Source organism: Thermobia domestica, chromosome 15, assembly GCF_964235325.1.
Source record: "Thermobia domestica chromosome 15, izTheDome1.hap1.1, whole genome shotgun sequence".
Lineage (NCBI taxonomy): Eukaryota > Metazoa > Arthropoda > Insecta > Zygentoma > Lepismatidae > Thermobia > Thermobia domestica.
This window is the reverse complement of record NC_137468.1, coordinates 162,976,145-162,999,790: the sequence shown is the minus strand read 5'-3', so window position 1 is coordinate 162,999,790 and position 23,646 is coordinate 162,976,145. Positions and strand designations below refer to the sequence as shown.

Sequence of the window (23,646 nt, the reverse complement as noted above, 5' to 3'; positions counted from 1 at the left end):
AGAAGTGGTCATATGCCACAACATTTCTCGAAAGTCTGCTTTTAAGGAGAGAATTGGGGCAATTTCTAATATTTTTTTCTCTGAATTGAAGTGAATTCGAGGTCGTCATGTTTATCATCGGAGAAAAACAGATAACATTTGAAATTGCATTTTGAACACAGCACTTGGGCCCACATGGGTTTTTATCATTTCACTTTGATTCAAATATGTATTCTAAGAGTGAAATGAGTTCAAATTTTTCGCAAAGGATAATGCCATAAGCGTATTCTTGCGTGCGAAGAACGGAAGCAAGTCGTGAAATATGAGGTGCAAGGCCGTAGGCCGAGCAAATTAGGGAGTCTGGAGGTGAAGTCTCCAGCTAGCCGAAGGCCAGTACATGCTGCATCTGCATACTATCACTACACGTAATTACATTCATTGACTTTTTTTAGAACTACAGAGAATCTGCAATTGTAGCAGTACTAAAACTTCAACAATACTTTCATAAGATACTTCTTTACGAATATTCAGTTAACGTGAGTTTATATTGGAACAGTGAAGACCACAAATAAATAACATTAGTTGATTTTGAGAATAATACAATAGGGGAAAAGGTAGTCAGTTTTGGTAATGTCTTTGCAAATAATTCAATAAATTAAAATACATAATATTATTTTAAATTTTGGCTTTTTTTTTTTTTATTTATAATAGATATTTATTTGTTTGTGTTGTAGGATCATATTACAGAAAATTGGCAAAATCGATCGTCCAAACGGATCTTGAAAGAGCTAGAAGGCAGCAGTTAATACGTGCGCTAGATCTCATAAACACTTAATTAGAATAGCTCTGTTTTGAATGTGAACAGTGGCGTACGCAAAAGGGTTTCGGGGTTTTAACCCTTCTTCCCTTGAGCAAGTTGATTTGCGAAAATGAACTTTTACCATATTAAGTTATATAGCTGAAATTGTATGAATTTTCGGTGCTTGAACCCGTTTCTTGACGAACTTTTGCTTACACTACTGAATGTGGATATATTCGAAAACATCAACAAGAAGGAAAAGAAAACGCCGATTATATATCTAATAATTAACAAGATAGATTAATGGAATTTATTATCGCTCACCTGCATATTCCCTAAAAGCAGTGTTCTTATATTCTTTAAGTACCTATTGACAGGATATATTATAAACTATCATTGTATGTAAGAAAATAATAACGTGCAAAATTCTTGGTGATTCAGGTGTTGCGCTAATGCAAACTGCACCGAACAATACCACCGAATGCATTTTACGAAGAACCGTATTTTTCGGCCTGTAAGACGAACCCCATTTTCTGTATTCAATGCATATAACAGTATACGCAATGCATATATATATATAAGAGGATATAGAAGAGTAACACAATGCATATAAGAGTACTTTCATTGCATATTATAAAGATTTCATTTTTAAATTGAAAATGATATTTTAGCAAGAAACAGTATGGAGTTAACAGTGCTTGACTAACTGTAGAATCACATACGTACGTGTCTTGGAATGCGTCTAGTGCATTTGCGTCTAGAGAAAAGCATACTCGCTATGAGACGGTAAATAAAGCGATTGTATTTCAACTGCATTTACTGAATCACTGAGCTGTACGTAACTGGAATGCTGTTTCAAGGAAGACGTCAAGCAATACATTTTGAGATTAAAAGAACTAAAATCTCTTTATCGGTATTTCATTTCATTTTTGGACTTATTCTCAGAGGAAAGGAAGCGCGTTTTATGTGCCGCTAAATATGGTGTTATGCTTTTTCAATAGTCCTAGGAACAACTGTGAGAAATATCCAAAGAAATGTAGTACATACGAGGGTCACTACGAAAGTTTTGAGATCATTGTTGTGGCACAGTATTTGAATTCCAACAATTGCGTTCGGTAGTGGTATCCAGAGCGAAGAAGCGAAGCAAGTTTCAACTCGCCTCGCTTATCGGCGTGGCCGTATCGCCTTCACTTGTTTGTTGATGTGAGCAGTATTCGGCTGTTTAGAATGGAGCTCGAAAGAGAACATTTTCGGGCAATGATCCTTTACGATTTCAAAAGTAGTTTGAACGAGACACAAAGCCTTGACCGTTTGCAGGAGGCATTTGGGAACCTTGCTCCTTCCCGTACTACAATTTTTCGGTGGTTTGGTTAATTCAGAAGAGGCCGGACATCGCTTAAAGATGATGAGACGTCCGGCAACAGCTGTGTCAGATGAAAATATTGCCGCTGTAAAACAAATGATTCGAGAAAATTCTCGAACAACTTTCAAGGATATTGAATCTACAGTGAACATTGGATCGTCAGCAGTAACAAAATTCTTCATGATCATCTTCGGCTCAGGAAGGCTTCATCTCGTTGGGTGCCTCACACTTTGACTGAACAGCAGAAGCGCATGCGTGTGGATTGGTGTGAAGAAATGCTTGCAAGATTTGATGGAGGCAATTCTCGACGCGTCTTTGACATTGTTACTGGTGATGAGACTTGGATCTATCAATTTGACCCTGAAAATAAACGCCAGTCTACAGTTTGGATCTTGCCAGACGAAAATCCACCCACCAAAGTGAAGCGACCGCGAAGTGTGGGGAAGAAGATGGTCGCAACTTTCTTCTCCAAATCTGGCCGTGTTGCAACTGTTCCACTTGAAGAACAAAGGATTGTTACTGCACAGTGGTATACCACTGTTTGCCTAACAAAAGTGTTCCAGAAGCTTCGGGAACCGCGTCCAAGAACTGGATTGCGTGGGATCCTGCTTCATCATGACAACGCGTCCACACACACGACCAACATCACAATTCAGTTTTTAGAATCTACGGAGGTCAAACTTATGAATCATCCCCCGTATAGCCCTGACCTGGCCCCGTGTGATTTTTTTCTGTTCCCCAGGATCAAAGATCGCATGCGTGGAAAGAGAATTTGCAGCCCTGAAGAAGTTGTAGTGGCTTACGAGAATGAACTTTCAACACTTGAAGAAAAGACTTGCAACACTGCTTCCAAAAGTGGTTTTCGAGGATGCAAAAGTGTGTACAGTGTAATGGTGAATACTTTGAGAAAATGTAAGTGTTAAATTGATTTTCACATCTCAAAACTTTCGTAATGACCCTCGTATGAGGCATTATGTCGATATGTTTTTTGATAAGTGTTCGTGTTAACGAAATATCTCCGTCTCTGTTATGCTTCTCAGTTTTCATGAAGAGATTTCAGAGTATTGGCACAGAAAATTAGTTATTAAGATGTTAACAATGTAGGTATTTTTATTGGTTGCTCTAAATAAGGTAAATATTTTCTTTGGTTTATTAGCGATAATAATTAGACTTTTTTCTTTCTTCTTAGGTGACAAGTGAATGGACATCCCAAACAGCGGGTGGTTGTGGCAATCATCCTATGACGTATCCAAACAATCCTCGGTACCAAGTGACTTTGGAATCTAGTCATAACAACAATTATTTGCTCATCGATCTGAAGGGACCAAAACAATATCAGATTGGATTTGATATTGTTTGTGTGATCGTCAGCGATCAATCAGCTCCTGGTTGTTTCCAGAGGAAGTCGTCAGGGCCTTACAGGTACGCATAAAACCTGTTTCATTTTTAGTTTTTATAAAAGAATCACAAAATTTAAAAGGAATATATGTAAAATGTTCGTGAGATAGTCGTTGTTCAGCTTTACTCTCCTCGGGTGTAGGTTTCGGTTCGTCGGCTGGTTACTTTGTTGCGCAACATTTCACCATCGTTCTCGGGACTTTGCAGTTCACAGTGGGAGCTGTTATTGTAAGTTCTCTTGTTAGTATCCATATAAAATAATACGATGTGCAGGAGTTCGATTCTCAAGTTATAAGCTATAAAAGTTGGGGTCTAGACATTTTATTTTGTTTTACAGTGGAGTCCCGAATATCCGAGTTTCGATTAACCAAGGTTCCGTGTTGTTCGAGCTTAATCCAAACAAACAAACAAACAAACAAACAAAAAAAAACTAATCTGGTTACAACAATAAGCAATTTACAGGCTTTTGTTTCAGCAACAAAGCAAACATAAAGCTGGCGTAAAGATGATGACTCTGCCCGACATTGTCATAATTAAGCTAGCAAGCTTTAATTGTTGCACTTCTTGAGTTTCAGTTTTACCAATGTCGATTAATTCATTATTCTGTAATTTAGTACTCGTATACCTACATTTTAGGACCTCGGTGGCTCAGTGGTAGAGCGTTCACATCTGATGCGTAGGGTCCCTGGTTCGTTGCGAGCTTGCGCCAAGTGGATTTTATGATGTACAAACACCGTATGTGGTGGTTTCGTGGGGCTTTCCAGTTTCCTCCCACTTTGTTCATTCCACCATTTCACTCATTTCTCATCATCACCGTCTCCTTTAGTCTTGCTGGCATAACTGTGGGACGTAAAACTAAAAGATTTCATTTCATTTTGCCAACATTCTTTTAACAATATTTACTTCGGTGCTTATTGTCTAAAATCATTTAAATAAATGATTTATCAATGAATTGTATGAAACGTAGTTTGGAGTCTCCAATAATCTAACCAGTATTCATAATTATGAGAATACTAATACTCTTTCATTTTAGAACAAAGTAGCCTAACAAAACACTTCTGAACCGCTTCTATTTTGTTTATTAGCGTATTAGAAATACTATTCCATATGACTGAACCAAACTCTAGTTTAGATCTAATAAGTGTCTTAGATCTAGATAAATATGTGAACTACTATTATTAAAATCAGGCCATTTTTCTGGACCCCAATAACTAATGATGTCGTTCATTGTTGAAGTGAGCCATCATCCGCCTTCTTTCACTAATTTTAAACCCAATTATAGGAGTAAGTGTCCTATCTCCGACAAAATTGCAGTTGACCAAGACAGTAATAATAATAATAATAATAATAATAATAAAAAGTGTAGTTTTGGCATTTATAATGCAATCACAATAAATCTTATAGAGTACAATCCTTAGGTTCCCTAATTATGAATTTGTCAAGTGGAAACAGGTGATAACAGACAGTGTACGAGAAGTGTAGCTGAACGGAGGAGTGCGTGTTGATCAGCTGGCGCAAAATCGGAGTTCAAGCAACGCGCAAACATGAAGTTCATGTGCAAATTGGAGAAATCTGCTTCATAGACTTTGATAGCCTTAAAACAGTTTACGGGTGCGGTGATAATACTTTAAGGAAAAACTGCCCTCAGAGGTACCCGTTTCGCCACTGTAAAAGATGATCAAAACCAATATGACGGCTGAACTTCTGAAGATACCAAAAGAGCAGTTTCGTCGAGATTTCCACTAATGGCAGGAGCAGTAGAGCACGTGTGTGTGTTCCGAGGGGGAGTATGCCTCCTTTGAAGGTGATTAAGTAAATGTGTACTTACTTATGTTGTGGGGATAAAGAGCCGCAACAAACTTTTTGACGTCCCTTGTATGTTGGATAATTACTTGGCATGTATATATCCAAACTTACAACGGAGGATGGATTTTACCCTCTTATTCGTGATGGCTGGCAAGGGATCTAATCTGCTAAGTTTACAATTGGTCTTTTATTATTATTATTATTATTATTATTATTATTATTATTAGTAGTAGTAGTAGTAGTAGTAGTAGTAGTAGTAGTAGTAGTAGTAGTAGTAGTAGTAGTAGTAGTAGTAGTAGTAGTAGTAGTAGTAGTAGTAGTAGTAGTAGTAGTAGTAGTAGTAGTAGTAGTAGTAGTAGTAGTAGTAGTAGTAGTAGTAGTAGTAGTAGTAGTAGTAGTAGTAGTAGTAGTAGTAGTAGTAGTAGTAGTAGTAGTAGTAGTAGTAGTAGTAGTAGTAGTAGTAGTAGAAGAAAAAGAAGAAGAATGTATTTTATAGCTCATTGTGTCAGGTTTGATATTAACATTTTACAGGAGACATATTTTTGTTTATGAAATGATTAGTATTATTATTATTATTATTTTTATTATTTCAGATCTGGTTTTGTTGTATTAGAGTTGGAGAACGTACCTGCAGGAACGTATGATATAATTCCTTCCACATTTCTTCCTGACCAAAAAGGACCATTCTTTCTCACAGTTCAGTCGTCATGTCCATTTAAAATGGCACGCTTACAGTGAAGACTTCTCGTTCTGAATGACGAAGACTTCGTAGAACTTGTATCTGTGATTAAAGCAAGTAAAAAGTTAACCAATTCTGTGATGAACAGTTCACGTAACTATACGTATGAATAGTCTAGCATGAAAGTTATTCGAATTATGTGAATAATGTATATTATATTTAAGTTAATCCAATTTGGAGAATTGTGTTAACTTGATTATGTGTAATGTTATGGCTGTGATTGAGAGATGAAGCGTATTTTCGTTGACTGTTAAACTATCTGTACGATGTACCTACGTAGAAAGAGAGCTGGTATTTATCTGTAAGTGTATTGGTGAATATCAATATCTGGTTGAAACGTGACTGTGTGTTGTACGTATATATAGTCACGTGTACACGGTATGTGTATCGTACTAATATGTGTAAATGCAAAACAATTCTCCAGTGCGAGAAGGTTCTTTGATATTTTTACTGCAATTTTCAACTATACTCCACAACACTTAGTTAATATTACTAACAACTATTTCATTTAGAACAACTCTGACGTCGTATTATATTGAGGAATGTAATCTGTTTCACATCACACCAATTTCTCTTTAGGTGGAAATTTAACAATGCACAAAGAGTGAAACTATGTATGACTGGACTAAGATTTCAACTCGTTTCACGGCTTGCCATTTATCGATATAATACATGATTCAACCGTCAGAGGTCAAATATCTCGGTAGTGTAATGGTTAACGCATCAGCACGATAAACCGGAGACCTGCTTTCAAATTCTAGTGATTTGTGTGTATAGTCGTCAGCAAAAGTACATACTTTTTTTTTAAGTGAAGCAATTAAAATACGATTTTTCTCTAAGTTCTAGAGAATTAGATCCTCTGTTAGTCAACCAAAGAAAGCTGTGTAGTCAAATTTGTTCTCCGAAAATTTGGTCGAGAACATATAAATGAGTTACGAACTTCCGTTACATACTGTTCTAATAAGGAAAAATTTTCTGCCGGTTATGCTGTCTGAGATCATATGCTGCAAAACTTCGAGCAGAATCACAATGTTATAACTTCAAACGTAATATATATGAGAGAATATTATCAAGAGGAGGGAAAAAGAAAAGCTTGTACTAGATAACTTGTCCTGTCATTAAAGAAAGGAGACTTATGTCTTCCCGTGGTGTTGGAAGCTGTTTGGAGCATTTGACTTACTTTTTTTTTTTTTCTTTCTTCAGTATGTAGTTCTGTTACCCTTTCCCATAAACTATGACGCGCCTGATATATTTGTGCAGGCGGCAAGATTACGAACTAATTTCCGTATTTAATAGTGGATCAAAAATATGACTGAGTTGCCACATATACTGCTTGTACTTCAGATATTTGCGTATGAATGAATTTTTCAAGACAAGAAATAGGATAAGTTGAATCTATTCAAATTTGTGTGAGGGCGGTCGTATACGTACTTTTAAGTCGTTTTGAGATGAATCTCGAAAGTATTTAGCATGGAATCAAACATTAAAGTACCGAGATCATATGTTAACTTTCTTATAACCTAGAAGAGCTTCAATCAGTAAAGATTATTTAAAAAGCATTGACAATAATACGTGTATAATGGAGGGCTTTTCTTTCCTACAGATTATCACTACTTTGCATATAGTTTTTGCAGTACGGAATTACTCGCGTTTCCGTTTTCATGTTCTTCAAATTACAACAATCTTATACAGTAATAAAACAAAATGAGAATTAGACTATGTCTACTGTCTTACTGCTTTTATGATTTTGCAACCCTGCAAAATAGTGCAGAGAACCAGTCGATGTTTCCCCTCCGAATAACACTTCCCAGTGCGTACACACAAAACAATTGCATCAACTTGTTAGATGCTCAGTTCTTCTCGACAGAGAAGTAACGTTTTTTGTGTATGGAAACATAGGTAGTTCTTCGTCTTTATTACGGATACTATAAATGCCTTCCTCACTCATTAAACGTCACTTTGTTGTTGTTGCTCTGTACAAATTGCATCCTCGCTGTGAGCTCACTCGTGGGTAAATGATGAGCGTGTTTGCTTATGGTGCTAGAGATTTGAATTAGATTCCTCGTGGAAGCTTATGTTGTTTCGGTTTATTGTTAAAGTATAGGTCTCTGTCTGAATGCTAGAAAGAGAGGTTAAACTTAAAGTAAACGCAATATTAAGTTGCCATATCACAATTATCATTGCCACTAAAAAGAGAATACTGTTAGTACGATGGTGATTCAGAAAGTAATGCTTCCAAGGTGATACGTTTATTTGTGTTTGACAGATAGCACCGATGCAAGTATCAATAAAAAGCTTGCAATGTCAGCTGCAATGATAGCATCATTTTTCAACATAGTCCCCATTACGGGCTACACATTTGTGCCAACAAGAAACAAAGTTTTCATACCCTCGGCGAACAATTGTGGTGATTGCTGGCGACACCATTGCCGAGCTACTGCTTTCATCTCCGCGTTATAACAGTAGCGTTGGCCCTTAAGGTGATCCTTAAGTTTGGGAAAGAGCTAAAAGTCGGAGAGCGCAAGATCCGGACTATAGGCAGGATGAGCTCGAATGTCAATAACACTTTACCAACAGATGGGACAACTTTGAATTTGTTTCGGCAGAGGAAGGGACGTGTGGCAGTATTCCGTCGACTGACGCTTCGTTTGCGGGTTGTAATGGTGTATCCACGACTCATCGTCGGGGATGGGTGTTCCTGGGTGCACAACCTTCCGCAGTCAGCAATTCAGTGACAGCCCGCTGTTTCAATGGAACGTCGGAATTACTTCATTATTCTGGAACAAGAAGAGAGAGGAGGGTGAAACAAATGACATTCTGTAGCTTAAACATAAGTTCATTAATGATAAACAGTTCAGAATGTTTCCAGTACTATTGGTCAAGTGGTGGGCTTGGAGGCATTACTTTGTGAATCACTCTCGCATCATTTATCTATTTGGTATTCGATTGATTGAAGTTAAACGAACTTTTTCAGAACGTAGTATTTCAATCGGGGATCAACCCAGGGTCCTGAGTATAGAAAGCAGCGCGTTAACCATATAGCCACGAAGGACACTCGAGACACATTAAGAATCGTTACTCACCCATTTCGGATTACATTCACTAGTTTTATCAAATCTTGCATTTACATTTATTAAGTGTCTAATATTAAGAAAAATAAAGCCCTGAATGAATTATATTTGAAATATTTTACCAAGAGACAGGCCTTATAATAAATCTGCATGCGAACACTGCTTGAAGTTTTTATCTTTCTATCTAACGGTTTCTATATACGCTGACATTTTTATGAGTGACTTTAAAGAGGGAATGATCAATTTAAACTCACAATATCTATGATCTTCTACGGGCAGAGAGTCAACTTGATCTTAAGAAAAAAATTGCATCAACTTTTTTTTTGGAACTTTAAGAAGAAGTTCAACCATCACTATTTGTAACTTTTTTTTCTTTTATTTATTTCAAGAAGCCAAGTTCATCATAGTTTGAGAAGTGAGGTTTTCGTTTACTTTTTTTTCTCAGAAAGATTCAACAGAAAGGCAGGAACTTCTCATATGTCATTAGTTTAGCAGCGAATAGAAGTCATTGATAAAGATGTCAGCGAACATCGAAACTATTTAATAGAATAATTTATCCTCCGAATACAAAGTACGATCTTTTATATCTGAGTTATCTCAAAGTTGTATTTTCCAGCTGTATGAAGCTCTTGTTTACTTGTGTCATTTCTACAGACTGACATGAATATGAGGTATATAAAGTTTTTATTTTGTTATTCGTTATAATTGCACAAGTGACTTCAAGAAGAAAAAGTATTTCCTAAAATAATGTGACTAATTCATGAAAGGTGGTACTGCAATGTCGTCTTTCTTCTGTGATGTGGAGGTACCGCAGCCTTAAAATTTTGTAATGGAAAAAGGTTCCAGTAATACATTGTTTAAAAACTTATCTATCTGTAGTATATTGCACGAAACATTGCCCCCAGAAATTTTAGTAATAAAAGAGATCTCAATCAAGATACGGAGATCGAAAGTATTATTTTCAGTAAGTCTTATTTTCAGGAAAAAAAAAAAAAAAAAAACGTTGAAAATAATTTTCCAAACATCTTAGTTTCTCCCAAAAAATCTGTCGTATTTCTTTTTAAGTTGATCCTCTGTCTGATATTATATGGATAATGTTCTGAAAAATTCTAAACACAGTAACTTTGGGGTCAATTGGTATTGTTTCTGCTATGTACAGTCCGCAGCAAAAAACCTGCAACATGAGCATGTAACTTTACCTACCTGAAACTACACCTAACAGTGCAGGGAATCAATATAATGTCTAAGTGGCACGAATCACGTGAGAGAAACCTCGGCGTCCTCCCGTGCACACTTATTTTGGAGCAAAAGACTTTGTCGTTTCACAATAAACTTACATGCTTATGAGGTTTTTTGCTGCGGACTGTACAACATCTGAAGGACGGGGAGTGGAGATAAGGTGGCTCAGTGGTATAGTTTTCACCTTTGTTATGCAAGGAACCCCTGGTTCAATTTCAACTCATGTGGGGTTTGTAATAGACAGCATCTTGTCTGTGAGTTTTCTCTTTCCTTCCACATTCTCATTCCACTATTTTTTCATAATGATATACTTCCATTAATCATTCATTTCCTTTAGCTTAAAGGGCATTAAATTAAATTAAATTAAATAAGACGCTATAGGACGTTAAATTAAAAAGTGAAAATAGAAATGTTGACATGGATAAAGGTTTCATGTAAGAAAATTGAAATTTTACAGGAGAATTTTTTCTTTTTGCGCTTTCATGTCATTTTTCACGGTTTTTTTTTCTTCCTTGACCTGGTTTGTGTGGATATAGACTTACCCTGAAATATACCTCGATAAGCTTTATGTAGACATTAGGTCTTATCCAAACAAAGTCATTTATGCAATAGAACGGATTTTGAAAATACGCTTCATACGCCCTTATCTAAATTAACTCTTTATTTGTAAGTAGCAGTAATCGAATTATCTACAAAATAATCTTTATTGTTGATTTATTGTGTTAATTTTATTGTAATGTTGTGAGATACAATTAATAATATATTTATAACAACTGTCTCTTTAATGACTTTTACAATTAATAATATATATTTTATAATAGTTGCGTACTTAATGGTTTTTAAAAAGTAATTTGTAATAATATTCCGCTTATATAGAATTTTCCCATTAGTTTTTTAAAAGCTTGAATGTGTCATATAATCCATATAATGATAAGTTACAATGTTCACATTGTTTTTACATTAGCTTTTTCCTTACGGACAGTGAATAATGAAAGCCTATGGCTTGTTGATATCCAAGACCATATGAATATTTTCGATGTCATAATATACAGGTGTCATATAATGGAGACAAACTCCGAAAAAAAGGAATTGTGTATGTAATAGTAATAATTAGAGACCGGGCGTTAGGCAAAATGTCTATTCTTTAATATTAAAGACACGATGAAAAATAACGTTTTAAAAAATATATGGGGTGTTATAGTTTCAGTTTAAGACAATTTTATTTTGCCTATTTTGCTCCTTCCTGCCAAATAATTGCTTTAGCGCCTGATGATCTATGCTATGCATTTTCTTCAAAATAAGACTTTATTGGGAAAAATATATAATTTACTATTTCAAGAAAGAATTCTGCCTCTTCCGAGAAATGTAAGTGCACTGTTGTGTGTACTGATAAAGTGTATAAAATGTGGACTGTTACGTGTAGTGGTAAAGTGTATAAAATGTGGACTGTTAAGTGTAGTGTAGTGAGTGATAAAGTGATGTGTAGAATGTATTTACCAAATATAAATGGAATACATGTCAGGCTTCTTTATATATATATATACAGTAAAATAAAGTATTAAACAAGTATGTTTCTATAGTCTTTGAACATTATATAAGACTTGAATTTATTTTTTAATTGTATTGTATCTTCATTACTTCGAGTTATATCTGAGTGCCTATTTTTTAAATTTTAAGTGTCTATTTCCCTGCCTATTTTCCAGATTTTTAATGCCTAAAGACCCGGTCTCTAGTAATAATAATAAGGGAAGCTACTAACTCCACTGCTGCTTGTAGCAAAATCAAACTTCGTCAAAATATAGATTGTACGAGATCTCTCTAAGAAGCGAAAATGGTCTAGTTCCTTGTTTAATTTTCAGTAAGTTATATAGAGGTTGAAATTCTTGAATTATATTTTTGAAAAACGTATATGTGTCGCAATGTCATAGCGTACAGTAGCGTAAGAGGGACAATCTATCTTTTCCCGAAAGATAAAATTCATCAATAAATTGGCCAATCCTGTTTTCTTACTGCTGCAAAACTCACTTCTTTTAAAATTTTCAATGGAAGTTCCTTTTGATTTACAAAAATAAATTATTTTGTGTTCTGAAAGATCGTACTATAAGTAGTCAAAACTATTAAAAGAGTGAATCAGTAGCTAACATGAATGGTTTGAGTGTGAGTAATCCCAAGTTCGATTCTCGTGCGAATAGAAACCTTAATTCATTTATGGATTTAGGTAATAAGACAATTACCTTATTCATATAACATTTTATCCCTATCTTGTTGTTTCTTTGTATTCTATTATTTTCACCAAAATTTTACAATAATTCGTTGAATAATGTAATTCCCTAAATAGTATGATGAACTATCAATTGTATGACAAATATATTTTAATTTTCCTATTCTTCTGCTTCTTTGGCATGTAGATGAAATATAGGGCATTTACGGCCAGTTTCTTATATTAATATATTTGCTTAAATATAAGCTTATGTTTTTTATTGTAGGGACTCTTACAATCACATTATCAATTTTTGGACAAATTGTAAAAATTCTGGTAATTCTTTAAATTATTTTTGAAATAGTTTATTTTTTATTTATTTATTTTTTTTTATTTTTATTTATTTATTTATTTATTCTTTTTTTTAAAAAAATATACAGAGTCTATGATAAAAATAACTTACAACTGTTTGACAATGTTAAATTCTGTTGTCGATTGTTTAATTTTTCAGTTCATAAGAATGCCTGTTAAGTTTAAGCATAGTATTTTTCAGAATGGATAATATACTACAGTACTGATAACTTTATTGGAACGATATTTCTAATAAGTCACCTGGTTTTGCATCCAATGATGAGCTGTTGATTAGTAGTTACAAAATTTTTTGTAGTGATTTTACAAGCAGGGATGTAATGTGACGTATACGGGAATACACTCACATATTATTTTTATAGTCCTTCGAGTCTTCACCACAAATTGATGACAGAACGAGCGTATACGGGGATGGGTATATCCTACACTTCGTGAAATGGTCTAGTGTATGCTTAGCAAAAATTCTAGCATTGCTTCATTGTGTACAGGGGTATCGTATTTGCATAATAATAATCGATAAACTTGTAGAGGGCGCTTATATTTTAGTAAATATGGGAACTGTTTTCGTTGAAATTTCATGCTTCTGTACCCTTAGTCTAATGTAGGATTATAGCAAGTGAAGACTTGTATTCCTCGTCTCTTTGAATTCCGTACTGTATTGTCATATTTTTCGAACTATTTTGTGTATTGTACTGAATAACAGTTCACAAATGCGTCTTGTATTTTCGTTGTTTCTATGCCGTATGTAGTCTTCCTCACACTATCCTCATTTCTGAAAATACGTATTAATGGTCCTTTCCTTGTATATTATTCAATGGACCTTTCATTTCGTTCATTGCTTCGTTTTCTTTCCATTTACTTCTTACCTGTCAGCCTGCATGTATACACACCTCTTCTTGTCAACTTATCGGATCTTCTTTTATTGCAGAACTCCTTCGTGGCTAAGCGGATAGCGTGCGTGCCTTTGGCGTGGGAGACCCGGGTTCGATTCTCGGCGGGAGCTCATGTGTTGAGTTGATTTTGAGTTTAACGTCCCTTTCAGCAGCGAGGCTATATGAGACGGGACCTACTGATTAACGTGGAATCCGAACCACATGAGCTCTGCCGGGAACCGAACTCGGGTCTCCCACGCCAAAGGCGCGTATGCTAACCACTTAGCCACAAAGGAGCTCATGTGGGTCGGATTCCATGTTAATCAATAGGTCCACTTCTCATATAGCCTCGCTGCTGAACGGAACATTAAACTCAACATCAACTCCTTTTATTGCTTTGTGGCTCAGTGGTAGAGCGCTTACCTCTGGTGCATGGAATCCCTGGTTTGAACCCCGGCCAAGTGGGTAACATCGTGTCCGTGGGTATTCTAGGGGTACTTCTGTCATTTCACCAGTTCTTTTATCATTCACTTGTGTTAATCATCATTTTGCGTTAACCTAATGGGCAAAGTCGTGGGACATTAAACGGAAAGATTTCACCTCATTTGATTTCTTCTTTTATTGAGTCATTCTTCGTTTCTCTTTCTCTTTTGTTTTTCTCTTATTCGCTTTACAACTTTAAATAAAAATAAAATCTTATCAAGGGAAACAGTTACTATTACTAATCTCTGTGTTACTACATCTCCATTTGACACTTGAAAGTAGAATCTAGGGCTACAGCCTATGCATTTCACATAAATAAATAAATAAAATAAAAATAAATACATATTTGCTTTGATCAGATTCTATTTATAAGTTATGTATAGTTCCAAGTCTGGAATGAGCAGAATTCCTTCCCGTTCTTTGTTTAATTCTTTCCTTTTATTCGTTATATATATATAGGGTGTTTCAAAACAACACCGACAACGTTTGGGAGGTGACTCCTGACACCAAGATAATACAAAAAGTATAGACCAACCTGGGTGCACAAATGCTTCCTTTCGGAGTTATAGGCTGCCGAAAACATTAAAAAATGAACTTTAAAGGTCCATAGCTCCAAAACTATTGGACCTACCTAGCCGGGTCAAGACTTCACTTAGGAACTAATATGTGCACTATTCTAAAATACATGTTTCAGAATCCTAGGCTATTCACGCAACAATTTTTATAGAGGGAGTTTGGCTACGGGCATTTAATGTAACGTACTCACAACTACTGCGATAAAATTTTTTACAGAAGTGCCGCAGGATTCTGAAACTTGGATATTTGGATAGCGCACATACTAGTTCCTAAGTGAAGTCTTGACCCGACTACGCTAGTCCCCATAGTTTTGGAGCTGTGGACTTTTCAAGTTCACTTTTTGATGTTTTCGGCAGCCTATAACTCCGAAAGGAAGCATTTGTGCACCCAGGTTGGTCTATAGTTTTCGTTTTATCTTGGTGTCAGGAATCACCTCCCAATCGTTGTTGGTGTTGTTTTGAAACATCCTGTATATATATTGTTATTTATGTCTTTTTAACCCTGTAATGTCTAAGGTAACGTAGAAGTTGCTCGCGGTATCGTACTTCTTGTACACAAGATCTACAATGTTAAACTATTTTTTATATGTAGACACACAATGTTTTAAATATTGTCACTATACTCAATACTTTTTATTTCTATTATTTTTGTGTTTCGCTAACATTGTGTTTAAGAAGCGGGTAATATAAGTTCTTCTTTAGATATGCGTGGAACACTTATTTCGCTCCTTAAAAATAATCTAATACTGCATTGTAAGAAAATGTATTCTAATAACAGCTATGAATAAATAATAAAATTTAATCAAGACAATGATAAATTGTTCAAACGCACATTTGTCATTTATTGCTAATGACGTTAATTAAATCTTGTTTTACTACTTACTACTTTACAAACAAATGGTTACATGTTCTTGTAAGATCATTTACTTTATAAATTGTGTAAATAAAATTATTTTATTTTATGTACCTATTTCTATGTGTATTATTTGCATTACCAGTCTAAGAATAACATCTTATTGTAAGAGGAATGTTTGATAAGTTTGTGGCATCAAGGTTGATTGATTTTCGTTTAATATTTCTTTGCATTCTGAGGCTATATGAGACAGGCTCTATGCTTAACGTGCGACACGAATAGCTACTGGTGTTTTTGTCCGAGGTAAGGATCCACATCAGAGGTTGAACTTAGATTAACGCGCTCAGAAATACCTTGATTTTAAACTGAAAATGTTGGTATATTTTAGACGTGTGCAACAAGAGAAAGCTAATATCTTCACGACGGCATATATGGAAATCGGTCTGAATATTAATACGTATGTGACAAAGTACGAAATATAAATAGTGTGAATATAAATAGCGTGTTGTTTTCTTTTGTCAGTGATACTGCATGTGCAAATTCAAAATCCGCAAGTGACGTCTATGTAATATCGACGTTAAAGACCAAATAGAAAATGCGTATATTGGACAAAAATGTAGCATCTCCTAGAATTGACATAGTACCGGGTAACACTGTCCCTAGCTTGCATCGTGTTAATGCCAGCTATCTGAAACCACTTGCTCATTATTAGGTCTTGTAATTCAAGCAAAGTACGGAGATATCGGTTTCTGTGTTGTACTCGGTACTCCAAATAGGGCTGATTCGTTTCCATTCGAACAAATCGAAGTTGATGTTTACCCAAGGTATTCCATCTCCTACCTCGATTATGTCTGATGTGATTAATGGACACCCATTGGCATCAATGTACGACGTCACAGTTTCCACTATATCAAATTTCGTTGCAGTTGTACCGGGACTAGATTGTTCCACTCTTGTTCGGAGGCTTTTCAGAGGCCATTTACCATGTCAACCCGATGTGATGAAAGGCATCGCTTGGTAAGTACAAAAGCATAGTAATCCGTGAGACTAGCACCTAGGCTATTAACGGGAATATAATCGAACGGAATAGCATGGATATCAGTTGCAGCTGCCATGCATCGGTAAAAAGCCAGCGATGGTTTTGCCATGTGACTTGAAGCGTTGTCGTGGTGCAGTTCCTTATCGTAATCATACAATGTTGGTATTTCGTCAGAGTAAACTGCGGATTCGACATTTTCTTGGTGATAAGCAGTATTGATTTCGGTAAATTTTATTTCGACCTTACTAATCTTGAAGTTTCCGACCCCAACTGGAACTTCTATACAACCTCTAATATATCTCTCAAAATGAAAATTGTTAAGTTATCAAGTTACGTGACTTAAGCAAGAGATAGATAGCTTCACATGTTTGATGTTTTGAACTATCTGTAAAGAAAAATGTACTCGTAGTCACGAGCAAATGCTAAATTTTAGGCTCATAAGAGCGCATTCACTTTTGTAAGCTTCCTAGTGAGATATTTTTTCTTCCATTTTTTGAGAGAAGATTCACTGATTTCCAGTCTAAATTCGAGAATTTTCATGCCATATATTCCTGCATCGAAATATAATTATTGAATTATTTTAAGTAACAATCGTGCACAAGAGCAGGACAGAAAGAGGCAAACGTATGGCTAGATGGAGAGAAAATCGAAAACGTTACGACGTTCTCTTATTTAGGAAGTCTAATATCTTCGGACGGAAGAAGTGAAAAAGTCGTAAGTTCCAGAATAACACAGGCTAAACAAAAACCATTCTATAGGAAAAGAGGACTACTAACATCAAGAAATGCGTCGCTGGACGTTCGTAAACGATTTATTAAGACACTGGTATGGAGTGTGGCGCTTTATGGATCAGAGACATGGACGTTGAGAAAAGCTGAAATATCCAAACTGGAAGCATTTGAAATGTGATGTTGGTGTAGAATACTGGGCATATAATGAACTGAAAGGAAAAGGAATGAAGACGTACTAAAGGAAGCTAATGAAGGACGACAGATCATGAAGATAATAGGAAAAAGAAGAAATAGCATGCTTGGCCATCTTATTCGGCACTCCGATTGGATCACCGTGCTGATAGAGGGAAAGGCAGAAGGAAAACCAGGAAGAGGAAGACCAAGGATAGAATATCTAGATACAGTTACGAAGAAGAAACCTTATCAAAGTATAAAACAGCTCTCCCAAGCGAGAGAAAAGTTTTAAAATATCCATGTTGCTCACCAACCTATGGTTGAGGTGAACAAGAAGATTAGAATCGTAGTGACAGAAGTGCTATGCCTGCGTGACGAGAGAGGATCTCCAATAAAATTTCCAAGAAAGATTCCAACACTTCCAATAAAAATATACATCTTTACGAAACGAGACGCTCAAATCTCTTCTTGGGGCAACACTTGTAGTAGAGAGTTCGCTTTTGGTGAGTGTTGTTCAATCCCGGCTTGTGAAAGTTAGACTTTTGCTAAATAAACATCGTGCGGATTGTTTCTCTTGAGGGATCGGTTTTCCCATTCCATTATCATTATTTTCTTTCATTCGTCACATTGTGTCCCACAGCTTTTGAACATAATTGTCAATTAAATTTTATTATATACTGTTACTAAACGAATTTAATCAGAGAATCAATCAATAAATGCAAACAATGAATACATACTGAAGGGATTTGCAAAACGTGTTGGCGTATTTGTATCGCCAATTCGTAGTAATTTATCAAAAGGAACTTGTATACCCAACTTCCTTTTATGAAATTTCTTTCCTCATCCTACCCTATATATTCAGACAGATACCGTTGTATGAAAACTTCAAAACAACGAAAAAATGCGTCTTTGTTTACCGCAATCCTAAAGAATTGATATACACGCGTAGACTTTCCAAAAGCGAATGGCTTTTTTTGTAACATGAGTATACATCGGTATTTCTTGAATAGTACAAACACAATAAATGAAGCAAACGGCTTAAGAACGCTCTGCTCCTCATTGATGGTAAAGCTCTAGAGCAATGTTTCTGAATCTGTGGTCCGCGGACACCCGAAGGGCCGCGGGACATTAAATTTTGTCTTATTATCTTCTCATATCTGGGGTATTTGTTAAATTTTGTCTTATTATGTTCTCATACCTGGGGTATTTGGAATATACAATAAGAACTTTTATACAAAGCTTTCGGTTTGATTTTGTTTCATTTCGCTCAATGATGATGTCAAAGTAATTACAGAGAATCTCCCTCAAAAAGATTTGAAGTCTTTCCCGCATTATAATCTTGATTACTGTTAACTTGAGTCTTCAATATAAATATGTTACTTTGTTTTCTTTATAAAACAATATAGGGGCAATGCACTAGTCTTTGACGTAAGAGACTTGGGTTCGTTTCCCGTCGGGAGCCATGTGGTTTGCATCATACGTTAAACTGTAGGTTCATGTCTCACATAGCCTCGCTTCTGAAAGAGGTGCTAAACTTTAATCTGAGATTAAGGCAACAGTCAAGAAGTTAAATTTGTGGTGGAACCGTTTGGAGAAAGAGAAATATGATTTCTCTTATACACTGAGTGATTTCATTGATTTCAGTGAACAATCTCTTTCTAGTGATCTCATTGAACGTGTGATTCAAAATATAAGATAATTCGTGTATTTTCGAATTGTTTCTTTAAAAAAAAAAAAAGCATTTGATGAAACTTACTAGGCTCGGAATATGAACTTCCTATGCCGAAGAAGAACATATCGAGCTGTCTTGCGATTCAATGTTCAAAATGCGGTCTCCTTTATTGCTATGGTTTTATTTTCAGTCAGGCTGGTTATCGTGAAATTTTCAAGAGTGTAAGATATCTATTGTTATTTGCCACTACATATTTTAGAGAATGACATTTCTCATCTCGTACCTATGAAAATCAAATACAGGAACATATTTAACATGGAATCATATCTAAGTCTGAAACTATTCACTTTTGATTCAGACATACCGAAGCTGACGTTTGAAAAACAGCCTTAGCTATAACATTAGTTGAGTGTTAAAGTGTTAAATTCATATTAGGCCTAATTGATATGGTCTACGAGGGGATATCAAAAGATTCGTGCTCACCTAGAAGCAGTAGCTTAGCTAGATTTTTTCTGAGGCCAATGAAGGTCCCAAGAAAATTTTGAGGGGGCCATCTCCAATGAAAAAAATACACACACACACACACACACACACACATATATATATATATATATATATATATATATATATATATATATATATATATATATATATATATATGTGTGTGTGTGTGTGTGTTTGTTTGTTTTACTCTTTTACTGTGAAAATGTAAGAATTTACTACTTCAAACAACTAGGATACATTAGTACAATGGATTTCTAATATAAGTAAGTAGTTGTTTAATCACGGCTTTAAAATATGTGTGGCTGGTTGACTTAAGTGGAAATAGAGAAATACACTTTTACAGGTAAAGAAAATAACTCATAGGTTCATGCCTCTACTTAAAAGAGGATCTTTCTATTCTTGTGGGCAGCAGCAAGCTTATCGACAACTTCTTCAAGATCTAAGGATTTAACAATTTTCTTCAATATAAAGTAATCCGCCAATATGTCTTTAATCTTTTGAAACATGAAAATGGCTTTTCACACAAGTCACAAGTCACTGGTATAGTCACAGAGATTATATCTAGCTTGTAGGTTTCTAGGAATGCGTTTTTGTAGACCAAAGAGCAAAGCATTCATCAAGGAATCAACTTTGGTTTTCTCTCATCTTCATACAACTTAATTGTGTTTGGGAGGATTTTGAGTTCACATTTGAATATTCCCAGATCACTTCCATAATGCTGAGCTCCACAATGTGGTAATTTAGAAAGTTTTCACCTTTTGGATGTAGAGTGGTGATTGATCTAATGATTTTGCTACATGATCCCAAGCGTTTTTTCCATGTCTGATTTTCTTATCAATAGTAGGCAGAAAAATGTGTCTCAGTATACTATCGTTAGAAAATTCGTTTTCTGCCTCCAATGAAGGAAGAGATTCATTCAAAATGAATTTGTGATATTTCGATGGCGAATGTCTAGTTCGTTTCGAGGAGGAACTCCTATATTCTATCTGTTTCCGCCTCTGGAATTTAAAAACCATTTTCCTTACATATCCACAAATATTCTTGACAAATTTGTTCGAATGTTGTTCGTTGAGAGTCATATTCTCCAGACCTCATCTTCGACAGCGTCTGAACTAGTGAATCTTCCGACATGTCTGCATCTACTTGAGATAAGGCGAAGCTTAAAGCTACAGCATGGCAGCAGTCATCTTAAATTTTACCAGCCCGAAAACATTCCCTCTTTTACAGATCACACTAATTTGCCAAATGGAATTATGGAAGTAAATAAATGTCACAACTTCCAGATTGGTTTAATACCGTATAATAATATAAATACGAGTAGTTGTTTGATAGATAAACTGTATTAATAATAATAAAGTAATAAATGATGTACAAGGACAAAAGTGCTTACGAGACAAACGTTCACACAGAAACAGAAACTGAACTCGAAAAGGACACTAATTTTCCTTTCCAGCCCACTTTAAATTATAAGCCTTACTCTTGAAGTTTAAGATTTACTTTAAAATAAACTGTTCAGAAAAATGTCCCGATTTCACGCTCTAAAAATATGGTAGCTTAATCAGTGACGAAACTAGTTATTTGGGGCCCAGGGCAAATTTTGCGATTAGTATCCTCTTCATCTACATCTACATCTTCACCAATAAACACACAGATTAGTTTGCTGGCGCCCGGTGCAATTGCCCTGGTTGCAGCGTCTTGTTTTGGTCGGTGTCCCGACAAAACGTACCAGCGACAAAACGTACCACTTGAATTTTCGCGACAAAACGTACCACTTTTGACGACCTGTCATAAATGACAACCTGTCATGGATTAATTAAAGCATTTCTGATATTTATTCCATGACAAAACGTACCACTTATATAAATTACAACCTGTCTTGGACTCATTAAAACATTTCGGATATTTAATCCGCGACAAAACGTACCACTTCAAGCTTTTTTCTTTTTCTTTTTTTTTTTTTTTTCAGCGTGTTCACAGATTATTCTCCAGATCGAACAAACTTCTCTTAAAGGTTCTGTACGTGACAAACGTAACATTAAACGCGTTTATCAGCGAGTAAGAGAACACGAGTCTTCCAAAATACATTAGACCAATGTGGATGCTTACATATCTAACAAAAGAGAACATAATGTTAAGAAACTACTTCCTCATGAACAGATAAAACAACGGCAGTATAAGGTTGACAAGAACAGACAGGTAATGTATCGAGTTGTCAAAGTGTAGAAACTCGTTGGTAAAAGAGGGTCATTTACAGAGGAAATGTAGCAGCCTATAAACTGAAAGAGACAGCTATAGATCATGGAAACTTTTTGGGTATTATTCCTTTCTTAAGCAAATTTGATCTTCCGCTTAAAAGTAATTTAGATAAGGTCACCGAGAAGAGTCATATACGAGGAAGTAAGCAGGATAGTTGTCGCATAACTTTTACTAAACACGGTGAATTTTGTTTTGAATGCTATCAACACACTTATCAGAGAAGATATTTCGAAAGAAGTCTCTTAAGCTTCAATATTTTCTGTTCTATTAGACACTACTCAAGATATAGTGGTTTCAGGCCAGTGCTCTGTTGTTTTACGGTATGTTGTTAAAATGGTTGTTAAACAAAGTATTGTTGTCATTGTAAATGCATATCTACCACAGGCCAGTGTCCTTGCGGTTTGCTGCAGGAAATTCTGCAGAAGTTGAACCTTGATATTAAGAAGTGTATTGGAAATTCAACCGATGGCTCAAGTAACATGGAAGGACAATATTCTGATTTTTTCAATTCACCTATGATCAATTACACTGTGATTCAGTTGATTTTGAGTTTAACGGCTCTTTTAGCAGTGAGGCTATATGAGACGGGACATACTGATTTACGGGAAATCCGAAGCACATGAATTCCTGCCAGGAATCTAACCCAGGTCTCCCACGACAAAGGCGCATACGCTAACCGCTTAACCACTAAGAAACTCAGTTACACGTGTGGTGTTACGCTCATATACTCAATCATGTCATATGTGAACTGACAAAAAATTGCATTGATTCTGTGTCATTGTTCTGCTGAATGACTGTGCTGAATATTTATGCGTGAGTCTTATCAGCGAATGGACATTTGGAAGATCAAATGTTAACAAAGGCGTCTTACAGTTATTGCGGAAACAAGATGGTAGAAAGAGCTCCTTCGTGGCTAAGCGGTTAGCGTACGCGCCTTTGGCGTGGGAGACCCGGGTTCGATTCCCGGCGGGAGCTCATGTGGTTCGGATTCCACGTTCATCAGTAGGTCCAGGTCTCATATAGCCTCGCTGCTGATAGGGACGCTAAACTAAAATAGGGGGTAAGATGGTAGAAAACACACTGTTTTTCAGAAAAAGTTTGGTCATTTTTCGAACCCAGAAAGTGCTTGTAGAGTTGACCATAATAATTAAGAAAATTGCTTCTACAGAAAATATCAAACCAAAGGCTAGGTGTGAAGCGAAAGGATATATAAAAGATCTTCTCAAGTTCAAAACAACTCGGACAGCACAAATGTTCCTTAAGATATTTCAAGTGACGGACCTCTCTGTCAACCTATCTCCAAATAGAGGGTGCTGCTAGTGTAATCCTATCGGATGGTGCAGACTACTCTGTTCCAAGTGAAAGAGTAGAGAGATGATTTTGAATCCGTTAAGAATGCAGCATTAAGCTTTGCAGAATGGACCAATAACAAATTTGAAGACTTAGAACGTGATTTCTTTTTTTATTATTATTATTATTATTATTATTTATTTATTTATTTTTTTTTATTGGCCTGTCGACAAT

At 35.7% G+C, this 23,646-nt stretch overlaps 1 protein-coding gene across 2 annotated transcripts in view; it reads left to right on the top strand.

Moving 5' to 3' along the window:
• The window catches only part of LOC145671330 (calpain-7-like), an 89,607-nt gene extending 79,300 nt beyond the window's left edge, over nt 1–10,307 (top strand). For both annotated transcript variants that reach the window (XM_081740338.1, XM_081740339.1), the window contains exons 10-11: nt 3,331–3,563; nt 5,939–10,307. In XM_081740338.1, the coding sequence (XP_081596464.1) occupies nt 3,331–3,563; nt 5,939–6,083 (378 nt within the window). In that variant the 3' untranslated portion in view covers nt 6,084–10,307. The remainder of the gene's footprint in view (nt 1–3,330; nt 3,564–5,938) is intronic.
• Nucleotides 10,308–23,646: the final 13,339 nt, after the last annotated feature.